Raw genomic sequence first — 19,105 nt, 5'->3', positions numbered from 1 at the left:
AAATCCAAGAGGTGGAAAAGCGTCTTATTGGCATCAAAAATGATCCAAAATGATTAATCGTAGTAGTATATACACTGGTCTGATCATAACACTAAGAATATGATTAAAGCGTTAAACTTTCATCACTGTTATATTTTATCATAGGTTTCATTTTAAAAATCAGATGCAATTTAGTATTGACCTGTGCTGAACTCTAGAGGCACTGACCTAAAGGATTATTGACGTCGGAATATCATAAAAAATTATGTTTTGCATCATAATAATTCGTTAACTTATAAGGTCCCTTGACACATGAGAAAATTTGCGAGTATTAAAAGTTGCGACCTTTAACCCTGAAACTTTCAAAGTTCAATTTATTTAGAATATTAAACTTAACTAGTCTATCCAGCTTATACTGAATAGAACAACCTAGTACAAGATACACCAAGGTGGATATCTTCCATGGGACCAGTCCAATGGAGACTTCACCTGGATATTGAAATTGAAGTAACAAATAAGGGAAAGGCAGTACGCTTCGGTTACACCACTCTGAGTAAATGAAACATTTTGATCTGCCGCCCAGATGTTCATTTAATCATCTCGTCATGTCTACAAAGGGAAAAGGATAAGATGTCAATATCTTAGATCTCGTCATGTCTACATCCTGTGGGAGGATGATCAATCTAAGATATTGTCATCTTATCCTTTTCCCTAAGAGTTGTAGACATGCCGAGATCCCAGATCTTTTCATCGATCATCTCTCTTACAGGATGTAGACATGACGAGATCACAGATCTGATCATCTCTTCTAAAAGATGTAGACATGATGAGATCACAGATCATGTCATCTGATCATCTCTCACACAGGATGTAGACATGACGAGATCTAAGATATTGACATAATAACCTTCTCCGGAACTGACAAACTCCTCCACCAATACTCTGCTACAGAGTATGCATGTGCTGTCTTGGACACGTCTACCTCTAGACAACACTTGTGGGACTATCACAAACTATCTAAAGCCAAACAATGTGAAGAGTCTGTATGTCCTGTCAGGTATTGCCCATCTAATATACGTAGATCAGTAGCTATACCACAGAGGCTCTCAGCGAAGATATAGCGTCCATCAAATCTATGATGCCAAACTAGTTGAAAAAGCCTAAAATCTAGGAAACATATTTTTAATTCTGTCCAACCTCTGACAAAGTCACCATTATGCAAGTTATGGGAAGAGAAGTGCAGTGCCAACCAGCATCGTGGTAAGCTGCATCTCCCTTCTAAAGAACAACTACACCAGGTTACAATCTAGATGGGAAAACTTGCAAGTCTCTCGGGAAGTATACATAGATGATATTTGCAAAAAAATTAATTGAGGCATTTCAGATATCATTTCAAAACCTACCAATACTCTAACCTCAGTCAGGAATGTACCAGCCAAAAAAGACCTGGGACCCGTTTCATAAAGAGTTACAAAATGTTGTAACGTTGCCATTATGACAACTACCATGATAACCTTGATTTTGATTGGCTGCTGAACCCTAATGCCATGGTAGTTCAAGTTGCCATAATGGCAAAGTTACTCTTTATGAAACGTGCCCCTAGAGTTACAAACTTACAACTATACAGATTATATAGTTTTGTTATTTTTAACTGATCATTTGAGTAAAGTTTGCAGATCTCAACATTTGACTGCTGAGGAAAGTTAAAGATCAATTACCTCAAAACATCATAATCAACCAGTGATGCCGAGTACCAATATTTTTACATTTTAAGATAAAATTTCTTTAGAGATCCTCAAATGTCAAACATAAGTTGATATAACATGATGCTAATCAAGAACTCTGGATGCAAAACATCAATATTTTTAAGTCATTGGCCTTAAGGTCATTGTCCTCAAGAGGTCAGGAGAGGTCAAATCTGAATTGCATTGGAATTTTTAAATGAAGCCTATGGTAAGATATAACACTGGTAAAAGTTAAATGCTTTTATCATTATTTTTTTAAGTGCTATGATCAGACCAGTGTTTTTACTATTATTTGTAAAAATGAAAAATTCTCACGATGGCCTCCATTTTGGATTTATACAAACTAGATGTCTTTCCACTGCATGGATTTTTCTGGACTTTTAGTATGGCATTTTGGAGACTTTATGGAAATGCATTGTGCTGAAATAAATTGTATTGCAATTTTTTCACGAGAGGCCTGTTTATCATAAACCACTTATGCTAAGTATTAATATTATAATATGTTAAGGTTATTGACCTTTTCTAGTGCTCCAGGGACAAAGGTCAACATTTATAATAAACAAAATTCTTTCTAGAATATCAGGTTACCTTGAAAGTCAATATTGAATAATAATTTTGTTTGCATTATTATTATCATGAGCTAATGATGCAAAACATCAATTTTCTGATATTTGAGGTCATTGATCTTAAGGTCATTGACCTCTAGAGGTCAGCAGAGGCCAAATCTGACTTGCATCCTAATTTTAAGACGAAGCCTATGGTAAGATATAACACTGGTGAAAGGTAAATGCTTTAATCATATTTTTTTTAAAGTGCTATGATCAGACAAGTGTTTGTACTACTATATAACCAATCATTACTGAAAATTCTTGCGATGGCCGCCATTTTGGATTTATGCAAATAAGACGTCTTTCCAATACATGGAGTTTAAAAACACTTTTAGTATGAAATTTTGGGGACTTCAAGGAAATGCATTGCAGCAATATATTTTTTGTGCAATTTGTTTGAGGTTGACCCCCTAAATCAGTAATTTTTCCTGGACTATAAAGCTAACAAACTTTTCACAAATTTGGAATGAAATGCGGTTGGGTTAATTTTGATACACACTGTACAACATGATATAGCCAGAGGGCGTGACTTTGACAGCCCCCTGAGAGGGGTGGCGTCAATGTGCCAGCCCTTTATATGTAGCTGATAAAGAAAAGCCTAATCTTAACTAAGTGGTTAAAAAGTGTCTTTAACTACTGTACTGTATACACTAGATACGTTATACATATTAGTCTACGAAAATGCATACAAAATGCGACATTTGTGAAATTTGAATATTCAACTTTGATACCTTATAAATTTGTTAAAAAGAATGACACCAATTTAGAATTGCATCCACATGATAATAGTATATCCATAAAGTTTTCTGAAACATTTGAAGGTAATTGCTGAATTTTTCTTAGATTTATGTAAAATCATGTATTTCCAAAATGTTCAATTTTTGGGAAAAAATGACAAAAATGCAGTTTTCTATTAAGAAATCTCAGCCAAATTATCTCTTTATCCCCTATAAATAGTACCAAATTATAGGGAATTCATTTCTCTTTCATATGACACCAATTTTGTGGCAATTAAATGTTCATGTCAAAATCTATGTACGAAAATTCAAATTTTCTGAAAATTTGGCGGCCATTTTGGATTTATGCAAATTAGATGTCTTTCCACTACTAGGATTTTTCTGGACTTTTAGTATGTCATTTGGGGGACCTCAGGGAAATGCATTGTGGTTAAAAAAATTCTATTGCAATTTGTTTGCGGTTGACCCCCAAAATCAGTTATTTTTCCTGGACTAGTATCAGAGTGAGTTTTAAGGCTTTATGTTTGAGTAGGTAAATTGCAATTCGTTTACTGCCAACTTGTCCAGTGTCCACTCACCACATGGTCCACTTTCATTTAGTCTAATGCCATTCCGTCCATCAACATTCCGTCACACAACCATTTGGTCCAATTATCACTTTGTCTAATCACCATTTTGTCTAATGACCAGTTGGTCTAATATCCATTTCATTTTCATTCATTTTGCACAATTTAATACTTAGTTTAATTAGACCAAATGGTATATGGACTAAATTGCTATTGGACCAACTGGTTATCAGACAGAATGGCATTATACTAAATGAAAGGAGACCATGTGGTGAGTGGACGAAATGATGGTAGACCAAATGACAGTAGATGAGTTGGCAATTGGACGAATCGGCATTAGACGAATTGGAAATAAAAAAAATTTCAGGTAAGTGTAGCGGTAGTGAAGTGGAATGGAGCCTACACGAACATCACTTGAGATAGTCTATACCAGGGTGACCAGATGTCTCGTATTTCCCGGGATCGTCCCGTATTTTGCTCCTTTGTCCCGACAAACCCTTCCCGAGATGCCTATTTGTCCCGTATTTCAGAATATTGAACAAAATATAATTAATAAATAGAAAAGTGAAGAATTTTCATCAAAAAATCAACAGATGGCGAAGCAGAAACAATAAAATCGATAACTGTAAACTTTTGCAGGTTCTGCAGTGATTTTCTTGCTACCCAATACATTGCAAACAAATATCTAGTTCTTATATATTTTCTTTGATCTACACACAAATACACACCCATGCAAAGTCAGCATAAATACATACACTAGCTGCGCATGCACATGGCCTGCACTGGCCTCCTGTGTGTAGCAGGCTACTAGCGATAGGCATGTCCGATCGGAGTATATTCTCAATGGTGCAAACAATCTCACATGATAAACAGTTTTTCCAACAAAATAATTTTTATGATTTATTATGGATTCTCAGATTACTGGTTTGGTGATGTAATCGGAGGAGCAAGTTATTGAGTTTCCATAACTAGATCTCGTTGTTTCAGCTTCCGTTTTGAATCTTGTTGTGATCAGTGCGAACTTGTAATGGGATGAGAGATGCCTGTGTGTGATGCCGCTATGTTTCATCTACTTTTTAAGTTTGACAATATTTTACTTTAAAATTTCATTTATTTCTAAAACATTTTAGTTTTTAATTTTTTTTTTAATTAAAAAAAAATATATAGGCCTATCATTAAGATTTTTGTTAGATGATTGAATTTTTTTTGTTTGCTTCAAGTTTGAAGTTTTTTCCTTTCTTTCATTTTTATTTCTTTTCTATCCTTCTTGTTTTTGTTCCATCTATCTTTATTTCCAATCTTTCCTAGCTTTATACTTTCCCGATCCTTTCTCTCACTTTCCTTTTTTCTTTTTAATATTTTCCTTCTTTTTTAATTTCATTTCTTATTTCCTTCATTCTTTCTTTCAACTTTTCTTTGCTTTCCTATTAGGGTGTCTGGAGAAAAAAATGATTTTTCTTATTTCAAGAAAATATCACATTTTCTTTGTGAATTTGAAGAGAAATGATCTTCAGACTGACAGAAATGTAAAATTTTTGAAAAAAATCCAATTATTGGCTGCAAAAAAGAAGAATGAAATTAGGTAAATTTTCAGCATTTCTCTGCCATAGACTGTGTAGTTAAGAAATGGACACACACAAATCCAAATTTTTAGCTTCCGAGAGCTGTTATAAAATTATTATTAATGCCAAAAACTTGTCCATAAAGAGTCCAATAGGATTTTTTATGCTCTATCTGATGGTATGATTTTCATAAAGATTTGGAAACCAGATCACAATAAAAAAATTGCGACAAAGTGAAAAAAATTGTGCAAAACAGAAATTTCATGGAGAAATGGCAATCTCAACACACACAAAAATAAGGGTTTGCAATTTATCTCTAAATCCTTATTTAAAATGATCATATAAACTTGTCCTTACTGTCAAAAGATGCCCCTGAATTTTCTCTTTCCATACATGCCAAACACAAGTTAATAATCAATTCAGATCACATTTTTCTAGTAGCCTGAACTTCCCTGAAAAAATGTGCCATATTTTCCCCTAAATTAGCCTGTTTTATGCTGACACTTTCCAGTGTGGCTTCAGACACCCTATTCCTATCCTTCTTTCTTCATCCTTCTATCCTTCCTGTTTGCCCTTTCTTTGTTCCATCTACATGTATCTTTATTTCCAATCTTTCCTAGCTTTATACTTTCCCGATTCTTTCTCTCTTTCTTTTCAATATTTTCCTTCTTTTTTAATTTCCTGTTTTATTTCCTTCATTCTTTCTTTAAACTTTTCTTTGCTTCCTCCTCCCTTTATCTCCTTCCATTATTTTCTCCTCCCTTCAATCTTTCCCCCCTCTCTTTCATTCTTTTCCTTTTTTCTTCTAATTTTTCCCCTTATTGTTTCTTTCCCTTCCTGTTTTTCTTCTTTCTTTCAAAAAATGAAGGAAACAGTTTTCTTTCTTCATTCTTTATACCCCCTTTTTCCCTTCTCTCCTTAGTTTCACACATTTATTTTTTTTCTCAGATCTCTTTATTCATTTCATTTTCAAAGAATGACGGAAACCCTAACTTTTTCATTCTTTCACAATTAAAGTTACGTTTTAAACTAGATCTACTCTAGAAGTAGAATTAGATCTTTTCGAATCTAACTTTCTTTCTTTTGATTTTCCTTTAAGACTTAGTCTTAGACCTATTAAAGTAGATCTTCATATCTAGATCTACTTCATTTTCCCCTTCATTTTTTCTTTCTCTCCTCTCGATTTATCTTTTCAGTTTTCTCTAATAATTTTTTTTTCACAAGTCTCACATTGTGTAGCCTTCTTTGTTATTTTTGTTATTAAGACCTGGCTCAGCTCAGTCGATCCGCTCGTGCATCATCACCGGCGTACCACGTCCACGCGCGTCTAAACTCTAAGACCCCTGTTACACATACGTTTGCAAGTGGACTGAGGCCGGCCCCGGAGGCGGCTCGACGTATGTGTAACATCAACTTTTTTTGAAAAGCCGGACTGAGGCCGGACTGAGGCCAGGTGGACTCAGTCCACCTCTGGATGTGGTTTGAGGCCGGCCCGAGTCCGGACTCAGTCCCGCAATCGGTAGGTGTAACACCAAAGTGGACTCGGCGCCGGCTTATAAGCGGAAGTGACGCGACCTGTCATCATCAACAATGCATCGGCCGGGCGCGCTTTTGCCATTTGGACCAGGCATGCAGTATATATTATAGGTAAGCCTCGCCCCGAGCGTAAAATTACATTGTTTTTCATCATTTATTGCTTTAAATTTTAATTTCCTCATATCCAGCAGCCTGCACTAAGACACGACATATTCTGTACTGGTGGGCTAAAAGTTTAAACCGTTTATTCCTGGTATTTTCTCCGAACAGAACTGATGAGTGATGGTGACTTGTAATTCAGTCCCATCCCTATATTTCTGTGGGTTTGGGAATTATGATTTTCGATCGTCTGATCATTTCCTGTTTATTTCGATGTTTTTAAATACATCGCTACTGTGATTGCACCATCTGAAGAATGATCATTATTTTTTTGTTGGCGATGATAATTTATCAATACTAATAGACAGACTAAAAACAATAGCCTGGACAGGAGTGCCATACATCATGAGCCGTCATAATTTTTCTCATATGATTATGAAATTATGACTCATCATCATCAGACTCGGAGTCAGACTGTCAGAGTTAATACATCATCTTATGCCTCAAACAAAGTCATCATGATCATGAGGCATGAACTTGATGAAGTATTTAACTTTGATTTTGAAGGCATGGCCAGGGGCAGGCCAGGCCATGAGACATGAAACTAGACAATTGCCATTAATTATTTCAAATGCCAATAATCCACTCAGTCGGAGTCGCACATAGTCAGAAATTGGACATGAAATATGTCGCTAGACATTGAAACAAATGAGTAGGGTCTAGATCTACATATAAAATAGTGTCTGCCTGTAAAATCCCCACAAAAAAGAAGTAGACTAAAATAAGTAGATTCTAGCGGTGAGTGCATAAAACAATGTTAATACAGATTACAGTACAATAATATACACAACTCTAACTTCGAAGTCCTATCCCTAACCAACCAAAGTCATCAGGAGGCCGCGTACTCTAGGATGGACGCCGGGGTCTGCGAACCCTAACCCTAGCTGTAACAGACTCTGCGTACCTTACTATTATAGTATTAACTGTCTCTATAATTAACACTCTAGGCCTACCATCTCTAAATGATCATTAAACCGTCTCTAAAATTATCACTAGAAGCAAATTGTATTAAAAATTGTATACATTAACAGATTAACACGTGATATGATAACAAAAGAAACTTGTAAATAAAGTATGAATAAGTTCTTCTTCCACCGGTATTCAGAGATCAGCGGCTGGCCACGTGTTAGTTGCCGAGCTGTAGGAGTTTATCTTGATGGACTTGATAGATTTTTAGAATATTATTTCCCATATTTTGTATACTATATGGATTTCTAGATAGTTATTTTAGAAAGTGATTTCCCATATTTTGTATACTTTATTTATATTAGTTATGTCATTCTAAGTCATACCCATATTTTTCAATTGTTTTATTCAATTTTAGTGATGGGTACATATGGAACTTTAGCGGAATAATTTGTCCATCGATCATCAAATGTTACATAGCAGGGGGAGAAGGGCCTTCATATATCTAGGTGGTCGATCAATCTGAATCATTAAATTTGAATTTTTGATGATATTCATGTCAACTGTCCCCTGACAAGAGAAGTTGTTGACAAGATCAAAAATCCTAAAAGGTGATTAATAGATGTTACACATAATTTTATATAATAATTTTACCACATCGTAATCTTTGTGGTTACCATTATTAATTTGTATTTGTATTTGTTCTCTCATTTTAGATCAAAATGGCACCAACAGGGAGAGGGAGTCTGTGGGAAGATGTGGAGACGCTGTGCCTCCTGAATATTTGGCGGGAGAAAAACATTCAAGAACAGATGGATGGCACAGTAAGGAACAAAACGGTATTTCGTAAGATATGCCAATTGATGAAAGAAAGGGGGTTCGAAAGGGCAGAGGACCAAATCAAGCGGAAAATTAAACAACTAAGAGCGTCCTTCCGAAAGACGGAGGACAATAACAATCGATCAGGCAGGGGGAGAATTACATGTAAATTCTATAGCGAACTGCAGGAGATCTTTGGGGGCAGACCAGAGACTGCACCAGTTGCCATTCTGGCGTCGCAACCAGAGGAGGAGGATCAATCTGAGTCGCTAGACTCGGTGGACTCTGATTCACTGCCGAGAGAGGAGGAGGAGGATGGAGCCGAAGAAGATAGAAGTATAACGGATGATGAACTGGAGGAAAATGATGTGGAAGCACCAACAGAATTGGGTAAAGGATTCCTCTTCCTTTTTTCATTTGTAATCACATATACATGTTTATTTGTATATACATGTGTAATTATAAAGACTAATCCTTTTTGGCTCTTACCCTCTCAGTGTGAGCATTTAAAATAAACATTATTGGTATCATTATATTGTCTTGATGTATCATTTTATACTGAGTAATATGAAAGGAACTGATTTGAATTTAATAAAATAAAAATGTATTGAAAGTTAGCCTTTGTTTTAAAATGTTTTTACTTCAGTGACACATAACAACATAAAAATTAGTTCCCCTTCATTTTATGCATAAAAATGAAATGTTTATTATTGTAGTCACTTATTGTAATCGCTTTTCTATCCCTCATTTTCTTTAGTTGGCAATTTTCCACCGGAGGATCTAGAGGGACCTTCAACATCATCTGCTAATGGACGTAAGGCAACTGGTAATATAAACAGATTGTTTCCATACATTTGCTTATTTATAGTTCATATGATATTTGAATTCGATTCAGCAAATTTTCAAGAAAAGGGGCCTTTTACATCCCGTTGATGTTGCTTTCATGCAGTATGATTTTTTTTTGCAACTCAAGGTTTTCTCACTTGATTTGTTGTATTAGCTATTAGAAGTGTGATATTGCATGCCTTATGTCAAATACAGAAAAGTATGTGTGTAACAAGTTGAAAGAAATAAAATGATTGTATACCTTTCTTACCGCTATCACATTTGATTGATTTTTTTTTATTTACGATGTATTTTATACTACCTACTTCATAACAGGGGAAAAGCGGAAGAAATCAAAGCTGCAGGAGTCCTTCGGACTGATAGCCAAGGAGATAAAGACACTGGAGGAGGACAGTACAAATGCCTTCAATGCTAGGGAGGATCGGTTCATGCAGCGCCAAATGGAGTGGGAGCGTGAGCTCCTAATGAAGGCACAGCGTACTGAAGAAAAAAAACTAGAGGAGAAGGAGAGGAGGAGAAGAGAAGAGAGGGAGCATAGAGAGCAAGAAAAAGAACGTGATAGACAGCATCAACTCCAAATGCTTCAGGCCTTAATGGCTGGTATGCGGCAGTCGTCAACTTCAATGTGGCAGCAACAGGGAAACAACTCCCAGTCCGGTCCAGAGCGGTCTCCAAATTCCTGGCCCTACAATCACGATTACACTCCACTGTAATTGTTACAAACATAATGCATTCTTCAAGTGGAGGAGTGTGTGTGTTTGGAATTCCCACGGTGGTAAACATGTATTTGTCATATGAGATGACACTTTTCAGGATTTTTGTTCATCACAATTTCTTTCCTCAGTACTTGTTGCTGCATATCATTCACCTGTACTCTTGCCATGCTGAAACCCTTGTTTTTACTTAGCCATCCATCTCAGTGCTGCCAGAATCATTGCCAAGGGCAAGGGAATTTACATGTAAATTGTAGATGTTAGTACTTTTTGTTCTTAGCACTTATAGATTTTTATAAACATATAACTTTGTTTTTATGTAGTTCTTTTTTACATCAAGTAACCATTTACTTGCTATTGGAACTTTTGTACATCTGTATATAAACATTCATTTTTATTTTTTCTTCTATTCTATGCATAACTTTTGAATGGACTATGTTTTATTGTTGTTCTTAAATAAGATCTATATCAACCGCTGCCAACCCTCATTTTGTACCAATTTGATATTGCCAAAGAAAGTTGAGTCACAACTTGAAAGTGTAAAGTATTATATCTTTTTACTGCTCATTTTTGTCAGTACCTGTTATCTTGCAATTACTGTACATGTATAAAACAGGTTATATACATATGCATTCACACAAAGTTACAAAGTCTATTTGCTATTTAAGCACACATTTCTACATGTGAACTTTTGTACATCTACAGTATATATAAACATTCCATTTTTATTTTGTCTTCTATTATATACATACCTTTTCGAATGACTGTTTTATTGTTCTTAAATAAGATCTATATCAAATGCTGCCAGCCCTCATTTTGTACCAATTTGATATTGCCAAAGAAAGTTGAGTCACAACTTGAAAGTGTAAAGTATTATATTTTTTAACTGCTCTTTTTGTTAGTACTTGTTATCTTGCAATTTCTGTACATGTATAAAACAGGTATATGCATTCACACAAAGTTACAAAGTCTGTTTGCTATTTAAGCACACATTTCTACATGTGAACTTTTGTACATATACAGTATATATATATAAACATTCCATTTTTATTTTGATCTTCTATTATATACATACCTTTCAAATGACTATGTTTTATTGTTCTTAAATAAGATCTATATCAAACGCTGCCAACCCTCATTTTGTACCAATGTGATATTGCCAAAGAAAGTTGAGTCACAACTTGAAAGTGTAAAGTATTATATTTTTTAACTGTTTGTTTTTGTCAGTACTTGTTATCTTGCAATTACATGTATAAGATGGGTTATATACATATGCATTCACACAAAGTTTCAAAGTCTATTTGCTATTTTATCACACATGTCTACATTTTTGTTTGTCATCATTGCATTTGCAGTACTTTTCAAAAACTTTTCCCCCCTTTTCTTTGTATTTATTAAGAAAGAAACTGTATATTGGCAATAAAACGTTACCAAAGTCTGCCTTTCGATAGTGCCAACTAATTTAAACTCAGGACATAATTGTGGTATATTTTATAACTTTTCAGTTACTATGTAAAGAAAATTGCACTTTGTGAATGCATTATGCAAATATTGCACTTTTATGTTTTACTTTTTATGTACGTGTTCATTATTCTCTGAATAATAAATAATTTGTTTGGTATATTTCCAGTCTTCTTGCCTGATTGCATGTGTGACCTAACCCTATACCTTTACCTCTGTTAATACATTGTCTACCTAGATCCAGTCAAATGATTGGCTGAGCATGCTTTTCATGGGGATTTGCGAAACAATGCAAACAAAATATGGATGTTATTTTGATCGTTCAAAGCAAATCGGCTCTTTAACAAAAAAGACTATCTTATATATACATGTATTTGCAAAGCTTATAGAGTCAAGGAAAGTGTGATTTAATCCTAAGAGAATATAATAATAGAGGTGCCATATGTCATCTTGCAAGAGTTGAAAGATAACATATCTTGGCATCTCGGGTATTAATTTCTCCTCTTTGGAAAACATCACATTTTCCAAACACTACATGCTTTGCAGAAAAATAGTCCCTCTTGGAATATTTAAGCATTTACAGGCCCAACAAAATTCTATATTACACCCCATGTCAGTCAAAATAATGTTGTAATATAGTGACCTAAATTGCCTTTTTGGTACATGTACTATGAAACTTTTTGTTTAAATTCTGTATCTTTATACTTCATAATTTGTTTAAATTTTTTTTAAATAAAAAATATTACCTTTTGATTCTACAATGTTAAATGGACAATGATACATGTTCCAGCCCCCCCCCCCCAGAAAAAAATGGACATCAACAAGACAAACTATAACACCTGGGGTACCCCCCCCCCCCCAAGATTTCTGTGTCTGCCACTGACATGTACTTAATGTGTTTTCTAAACAAACTAATCAAATATGAATAGGAATCAAATGGGGACATATTAGTTTCTATTCAAATTCTCAGAATTGAAGAGAATCTGAAGGAAAAAGATGAATAGAATCTATTCTAAATAAGAATAGAAACAAATATGTCCCCATTTGATTCCAATTTAGATTGGTTTGCTTTTAGAGTGTTATAATACAGAAATAATAGGATAGACCCTTAGCTGAATTCTTGATGTTTTTTCTTCTTTTTATTCATTATCGGAGGCATGTTGTATTTAACATATACACAGAAAATACCTAACAATTTTGAACTAAAAGTGGTTAGAGAAGAAAAAACGACATATATGTACAAAACAGCTATTTCATAGTGGTTGAATACAATCCAATATAATCACATAGCTAAAGAGATAATGACCACTTGCACCTGCCCCCAAGCAATTACTACTTATCCACATGGGTTTGAAGATAAATCATGTTTATCTGGTATTGTTTTATATACATTATACATTTACCTCTGTAACCTTTGTTTGAAATTCCTCTCCAAATGAATACTTGTTAGCACATTGAATACAAGAAGCAAATAGTACAAGATATTATGATAAAAGAACTACAAATAGGTAATGTTTCATGTGTATTAACCTCTGTGTCCTTTGACCTACATAACCCTAAACAAAATTAATTCATCTTCCCATGATGAGGCATGCTGGTGTCAAGTTTAAAGTGCATCTTTTAAGATTAATGATTGATATAAATTATCGCATTGATGAAATAGCAAGAAAGTCACATGGACAACAAGAAAAAAAATAATGCTTCTGGCACTATATTTGCTTGAAAAAATAACAATACAACTGCATTTTACCTCAAATGAAATAACATAACACAAAACTGGCTTTTGAATGGGCACAGGATAAGATGGTTAAAATGTGTTCATCACTTGTAGATCATATAGGCAAATGAATTTGAATTTGAATATTCGGTTTTAAAACACTTAAACTTATGTCAGTCATAACAGGGAAGAAACACAAGATGAAAAGAAGATTGCAGTGTGCTATGCTACTGGTCAGATGCATTGCTATGTCAGTGCATACATTAACCTCTGCTATGCATACCTAAAGCCCCCAGCTATGGTTGACAATAACATAAACCCAGTCTTACTGTATCCATGGATTGGGAAAGAGACTGATACAAAGAAGAAAAAAAAATCATTCTAATTAATTGACAATCTTCTGGCCCTGATAATCTTATCTGCCATAGGCCTACCTTAAATTTACTACTTTTTCATCACTCTGTATAGTAAAATATGAAACAAATGACTTGGTGAAATAAAAGCATATTATTAAAAAAAAAAAAGATTATTCATTACAAAAAGGCCAACCATCTACTTTAAAATGGATTATAAAAAAATAACAGATTTGCATTTTCTCAATAGTCTATTATGAATGATTAACATAAATTAATAATTAAAAAGGAAAAACAAAGAGAAATGTCCAAGAGAGAAAACTCTATTCTTGATAACTGTTTTACATTACAAAACAGAGGCTACATAACATTTTCAATCATGAGGGCGGGGGTTGGGGGGGGGGGGGGGGGTCATTGACTAACCGAATGAATGAGTTCATTTGAGGCTCTGTTTACACCTGTGGAATATCATTAACAGTGGTTGAAGAAATGCATAAAAAAAGTTACCTAACATACTGAACAAGAGCATCACGCACTACAGATGCTGATGGTGCAGGCCTTTGATTTGGCAAAGGACAAGGTGGCTGAAACTCTCGTAATTCATGAGCAACATCAAGCCACTCGTCATCTGGCTCATCGGACTGCATCTGACAAAGGTTATGCAAGGTACAACACGCTCCAACAATATTAGTTACGTTCTCAAGAGCGCTGTCATTGCGCTTCAATAAGCATCTCCATCGCCCCTTCAGTCTACCAAAACTACCTTCGATGACCATTCTCGCCCTGCTGAGCCTGTAGTTAAAGTTAGTCTGATCTTCAGTCAGACGACCATTATCGGCAAAACCTTTCATTAGCCATGGCAGCAGTGGGTAGGCAGGGTCCCCAAGTATCATCAGCGGAACATCTTGGCCATTGATGTTTCTTGTCATCTGGTCAAAAACAATGTATTGAAAATGATAATAATGAAATATAATCATTTAATAATATTAATAACATCAATACTAAGTAGAGGTCTATTTTAATATCATGAAGATGTTTAGAAAAATATATATTAAAATTAATTCATTAAAATACACATTGATCATGCTGATGAACATGCAGGCCCGTAGCCAGGGGGGGGGGGGGGGGGCACGTGCCCCCCCCCCCCCCCCAAGATCACACACCCATCCTTATAGACCCCTCCCCAGGACGTTGATCAATTACATGTATGTGCCCCCCAAACATCAAACACTGGCTATGGCCCTGCTGATGAAATATCAAAATCACACAAACCTCAGTGTTTTTAGATGAATAGGTGGAGCAAACTAATGGTAGCCTATTATTACTTATGAAATTTTAAAAGAAGATCTACCCTTATTCTAGGCTTGATTTCTCTAGGTTTATTTATTGTTTTAAATCCTTTGTTTATATTATCCCTTTAAAAAAATGAAATGTGCATGTTACTATTGACTTGTAGATCTATGAGATTTTAAATGATTGTAGTCTATCATAATCTTTTGTGGCTTAAATCTTTAATAATAAAATGAAATTTAATTCAAGTTTTATAAATTAGATTTAAAAGTAAACGTACATTTGGAAGCAGTTCTCCATTTTCCGCTCTTCGGTGAAAAGAAGAGTTTGCCAGCACCCGGGCATCGTGGCAGCGTCCTGGCCATCCTACCATGATATCTGTGAACATGTACTTATGGTCACAAACTGCCTGGAGAATGACAGAGTACCATCCCTTTCGATTATGATAATCAGCATGGTAATTAACAGGTCCAATTATAGGGATATGGGTTCCATCAATGGCACCTGCAACTTGGGGAAACCCCATGTCCTCGAACCCCTGAACAGTTGCCCGTAATCTATCTCCAGAAGGAAAGGTAATATATCTTCTCATTAGTTCTTGTACAATTACAAGGCAGGTGTCGTTGACGATGACATTGGCGGTACATCTCGCTACCCCAAAAAGATGCCCGATTGTTCGATACTCGCAGTTTGTGGATAAACGCCACAGAGTTATGGCAACTCTCTTTCTGACACAAACTGCTTTACGCCATCGTGTGTTTTGGCGACGAATAGCCGGTGCTAGCTCACCACACAGAAAATCAAATGTCGACTTGTTCACACGGAAATTTTCACGAAAATCTCTTGCCGTGAATCTCCCTTCCACTATCCTCTCCCAGAAATGTCCAGATCGCTCCTTCATCCACACACTCCTTTCCACGGTGCAGGCAAACGTTATAGCACATAACAAAAAATAGTACCGTACTCGCCGACGACGTGCTTCAAACTCCCGGAATCGCCTTTTTTGAGCACGTCGAAATTCCCTCCTTCGATCAGAAATAATAGTTACGATATTCTTAACCTTCATAATGCAATTATATAAACAAAATATGGAGGTAAGATATGTGTACGGATCGGTCGCGATGTCGATGAGATCCAATGCAATTAAAAAGACCTGCAAACCGCGCGAAAATATTAAGCGTTTGTTTACATGAAGTGCGCCCCAACGTCAGCTCGTGAAAAGGCGACGTGAGGCCGGCCTATGTGTAGACGCAAAATTGCGGGCCCGAGACTATGTGTAACAGGGGTTTGATGATTTTGAGGCGGCTTCAAATTGCAGGCGTGAGGCCGCCTCCGGGGCCGGCTTTGAAAGCCGACGCATGTGTAACAGGGGTCTAAGTTACTTTTACTCCCCTCTGTTCGGCCTGGCCTAGCCAGGCCTGGCGGGCTGCGCTGGGCCTGTGCCTGGTCATCGACTCCGACGGGACGAACAATCGGGAAGCCGAGGCGAAGACCAAGTAAAAACTACTCTCGTAGCGCAGTTCTTGTATTTCACAAACCAACACAGAGTTCGGCCAAAGATATGGTAACACGAAGTACTTCCACTCTTCATTATTTTACAATGATTTTACTTACCGTAATGGCTAATTTGTAAGATGAAAATATGCAATGGCTTTTCTGCGTCGAGTTCGATTCCATGGTCAGGAACACAGCAGATTGAGTTACGTTTCATAATATCAAATCTTCCCGCGGTATTTTCGTGGCCGTTTTAACGACTGTCAATTATTCAAAGGTTTAAGAAAATAAATTGTCAATGAACTCATCAAATTCTGTCTATATATATTATAATACACCTTTTAATACAAAAATATAACTATTTTATTATTCAATGATGAAATTATAGCAAAAAAGAAAGACATTCAAAATTATTATTAGATAATCATTTCAAGAAATGACATCCTTAGAATGATGAACTCAATTCCTGGCAAATTGTTTTGTAATTCTGCGTCCAATTCCACTGCACTGCACTATACGGCTCTGGGCTCTCGATCTATCTCTATCCACTCATTCAATGAACATTGCACACTGTTGTACTTTTTTTCAAACTTCAAAGTTGATTATTTTCCCCAAAGTATATAGCGTATATTCCATAGAGGTAGATAAATTATTTTATCCACCCGTTTGATTTATTCCCACTGGCGTGGGAGGGGGGGGGGGGCTTGATGAGGCCATGGACCCCCGCGACCCCCCCCCCAAAAAAAAAAAAGAACAAGGAATAAAGGGGCGAAAAGAAAGGAAATGAAGACAGGGCCGTAGCCAGAAGCATTTTGTTGGGGGGTGTAACATCTAAATTTGCCAACTAAATTTGGCGTGACAGCGCCAACGTGAGCACAGGGGGAGTCTGATGGGGGATGTGCCCCCCTACAATAATCACATGCTAAAAGATTTTGAATTTTTAAAATTGAATTAGTGGCATTTGGTGAATACTTTAAGGTAAATTATACAAAGATATACAAAGATATTTGCACTTTAAAAATTAACATTTTGGATCAAAATAGAAAGGCTAGTGTGCCGTAGTTGCTAACATGCAGTATAATGATATACCTAGCTATGCATTAATAATATCAAAATCAAAGATTTGTTAATTTTTAATTGACCTTCTGTGCAAGATGTCTCAACTAAAATTTCAAGTGCTACTGCTAACAGTGGCCAGGGCCGTAGCTAGAGGGGGGGGGGGGGGGTATGGGGGGGTGTGACACCCCCCCAACATTCGTGGCAGTCGGCAAAATCATGTACCAGTTGGCAAAATGGAGGATAGGGGAGAAACAGAAAGAAAGAAAGAGAGAGAGAGAGGGAGAGAGAGAAAGAAAGAAAGAAAGAAAGAAAGAAAGAAAGAAAGAAAGAAAGAAAGAAAGAAAGAAAGAAAGAAAGAAAGAAAGAAAGAAAGAAAGAAAGAAAGAAAGAAAGAAAGAAAGAAAGAAAGAAAGAAAGAAAGAAAGAAAGAAAGAAAGAAAGAAAGAAAGAAAGAAAGAAAGAAAGAAAGAAAGAAAGAAAGAAAAAAAGAAAAAAAGAAAAAAAGACAGAAAAGGAAAGAAAAATAGGGGTACTAACTTCGAAGAAGGTTACGACTTTTAGAGTAAAGACAACCAATTGGCAAATCCAAGTCCATGTAGCCAGGCTTAGAGCCCTACTAGTCAGCGAAATACTAAGTACAAAACAGATGGAGCTATAATAACACACAAAGTAAGCCCCCAGTCCTCCCCCAATATGAACAAGCTTGTTAGTTTGCAAATTATACCACAATTATTGACGATTTAACAAACACATTAGTTTTGCAAAATTAGAGGCAAGACTAGGTACATAAATATTGGGTGGGATGAATTTCCAAGGTTTAAGTTGAATAATCAAAGCCAAAGTATAGTTGGCAAATTATAAAGTGGGCCTATTAAAGTGGCAGAACACTATACGCTCTACCAGTCAGCAAAGTGATGTACAAGTACTGCCCCGTTTCAGATTTGAAAAGAACAGAACACAAAACTGGTAACTCTGCAGTTGGCAAATTCATGAAGACAAGTCTACAACTTGTAGACTTGTCTACAAGTTTGCAGTTGGCAAAAAACACAAAAAATGTTCTAAGTTATTTTTACTAAACTTTTTTTTTTATTTATGGTGTCAGAAGGTGCTTATTAGGGTGGGGATGGGGGCAGGTTGGGGTTGCATCATTCCTGGTGCTCGCATTGTCTGACTAATGAGATATATAGTCCTGTTGTATTTTAAGTCCACAAAGATTATGCACCAAACTATCTTCTCGCACTTCAAGTTATCATTGTTTTATGTAGTGACATATGCTTTTTTCATGACTATATACTTAAAGTGATTGCCCCCTTTTAAGGCCTTAATAAAACATTTCCAGTATGTGCTTACGTTCGCATTGGTGTGGACCGATATAGATACCAGGCTGGTGTTAAATCAACACCGGCGTTTTTGCAGTGCACGAATTCCTAAAGACAGTCCTTAAAATGTCCCTTTTTCTGATCTAATTATAACAAATTTTCAGCTCGCGCTTCGCGCTCGCATCACTTAATTAGTGAAATAGTAAATTCCTACAAACAAGCCATATAGAATGCCC

The 19,105-nt window shown here is 35.9% G+C and overlaps 1 protein-coding gene and 1 long non-coding RNA gene across 3 annotated transcripts; one reads left to right on the top strand and one right to left on the bottom strand.

Annotated features, from left to right (window-relative positions):
• The first annotated feature begins 6,530 nt into the window (after window positions 1-6,530).
• LOC129261516 (trichohyalin-like) lies at window positions 6,531-11,799 on the top strand. 2 transcript variants are annotated; one of them, XM_064108546.1, is made up of 4 exons: window positions 6,531-6,844; window positions 8,515-9,007; window positions 9,375-9,443; window positions 9,779-11,799. In XM_064108546.1, the coding sequence occupies exons 2-4, from the start codon at window positions 8,521-8,523 to the stop codon at window positions 10,174-10,176; spliced, it is 954 nt and encodes a 317-aa protein (XP_063964616.1). In that variant the 5' UTR covers window positions 6,531-6,844; window positions 8,515-8,520; the 3' UTR covers window positions 10,177-11,799. The 2 variants fall into 2 exon arrangements, with proteins under 2 accessions (XP_063964616.1, XP_063964617.1); XM_064108547.1 differs by having other exon boundaries at window positions 6,569-9,007.
• A 955-nt stretch (window positions 11,800-12,754) lies between these two features.
• LOC135156350 (uncharacterized) lies at window positions 12,755-16,689 on the bottom strand. The gene is made up of 2 exons (XR_010295463.1): window positions 15,278-16,689; window positions 12,755-14,636 (listed from the first exon to the last, which is right to left on the bottom strand). It is a non-coding gene; the product is annotated as an uncharacterized LOC135156350 (long non-coding RNA).
• Window positions 16,690-19,105: the final 2,416 nt, after the last annotated feature.

The sequence above is a fragment of the Lytechinus pictus genome, chromosome 13 (genome assembly GCF_037042905.1).
Source record: "Lytechinus pictus isolate F3 Inbred chromosome 13, Lp3.0, whole genome shotgun sequence".
In the NCBI taxonomy this organism is placed as follows: Eukaryota; Metazoa; Echinodermata; class Echinoidea; order Temnopleuroida; family Toxopneustidae; genus Lytechinus; species Lytechinus pictus.
This window is presented reverse-complemented; position numbering and strand designations above follow the sequence as displayed.

Excerpts from the sequence above, each read along its gene's own strand:
- LOC129261516 (XM_064108546.1), top strand. The coding sequence starts at position 8,521 with ATGGCACCAACAGGGAGAGGGAGTCTGTGGGAAGATGTGGAGACGCTG. Across the intron at positions 9,008-9,374 it reads GGAAGCACCAACAGAATTGG|TTGGCAATTTTCCACCGGAG; the intron begins GTAAAGGATTCC and ends CATTTTCTTTAG. Across the intron at positions 9,444-9,778 it reads TAATGGACGTAAGGCAACTG|GGGAAAAGCGGAAGAAATCA; the intron begins GTAATATAAACA and ends ACTTCATAACAG.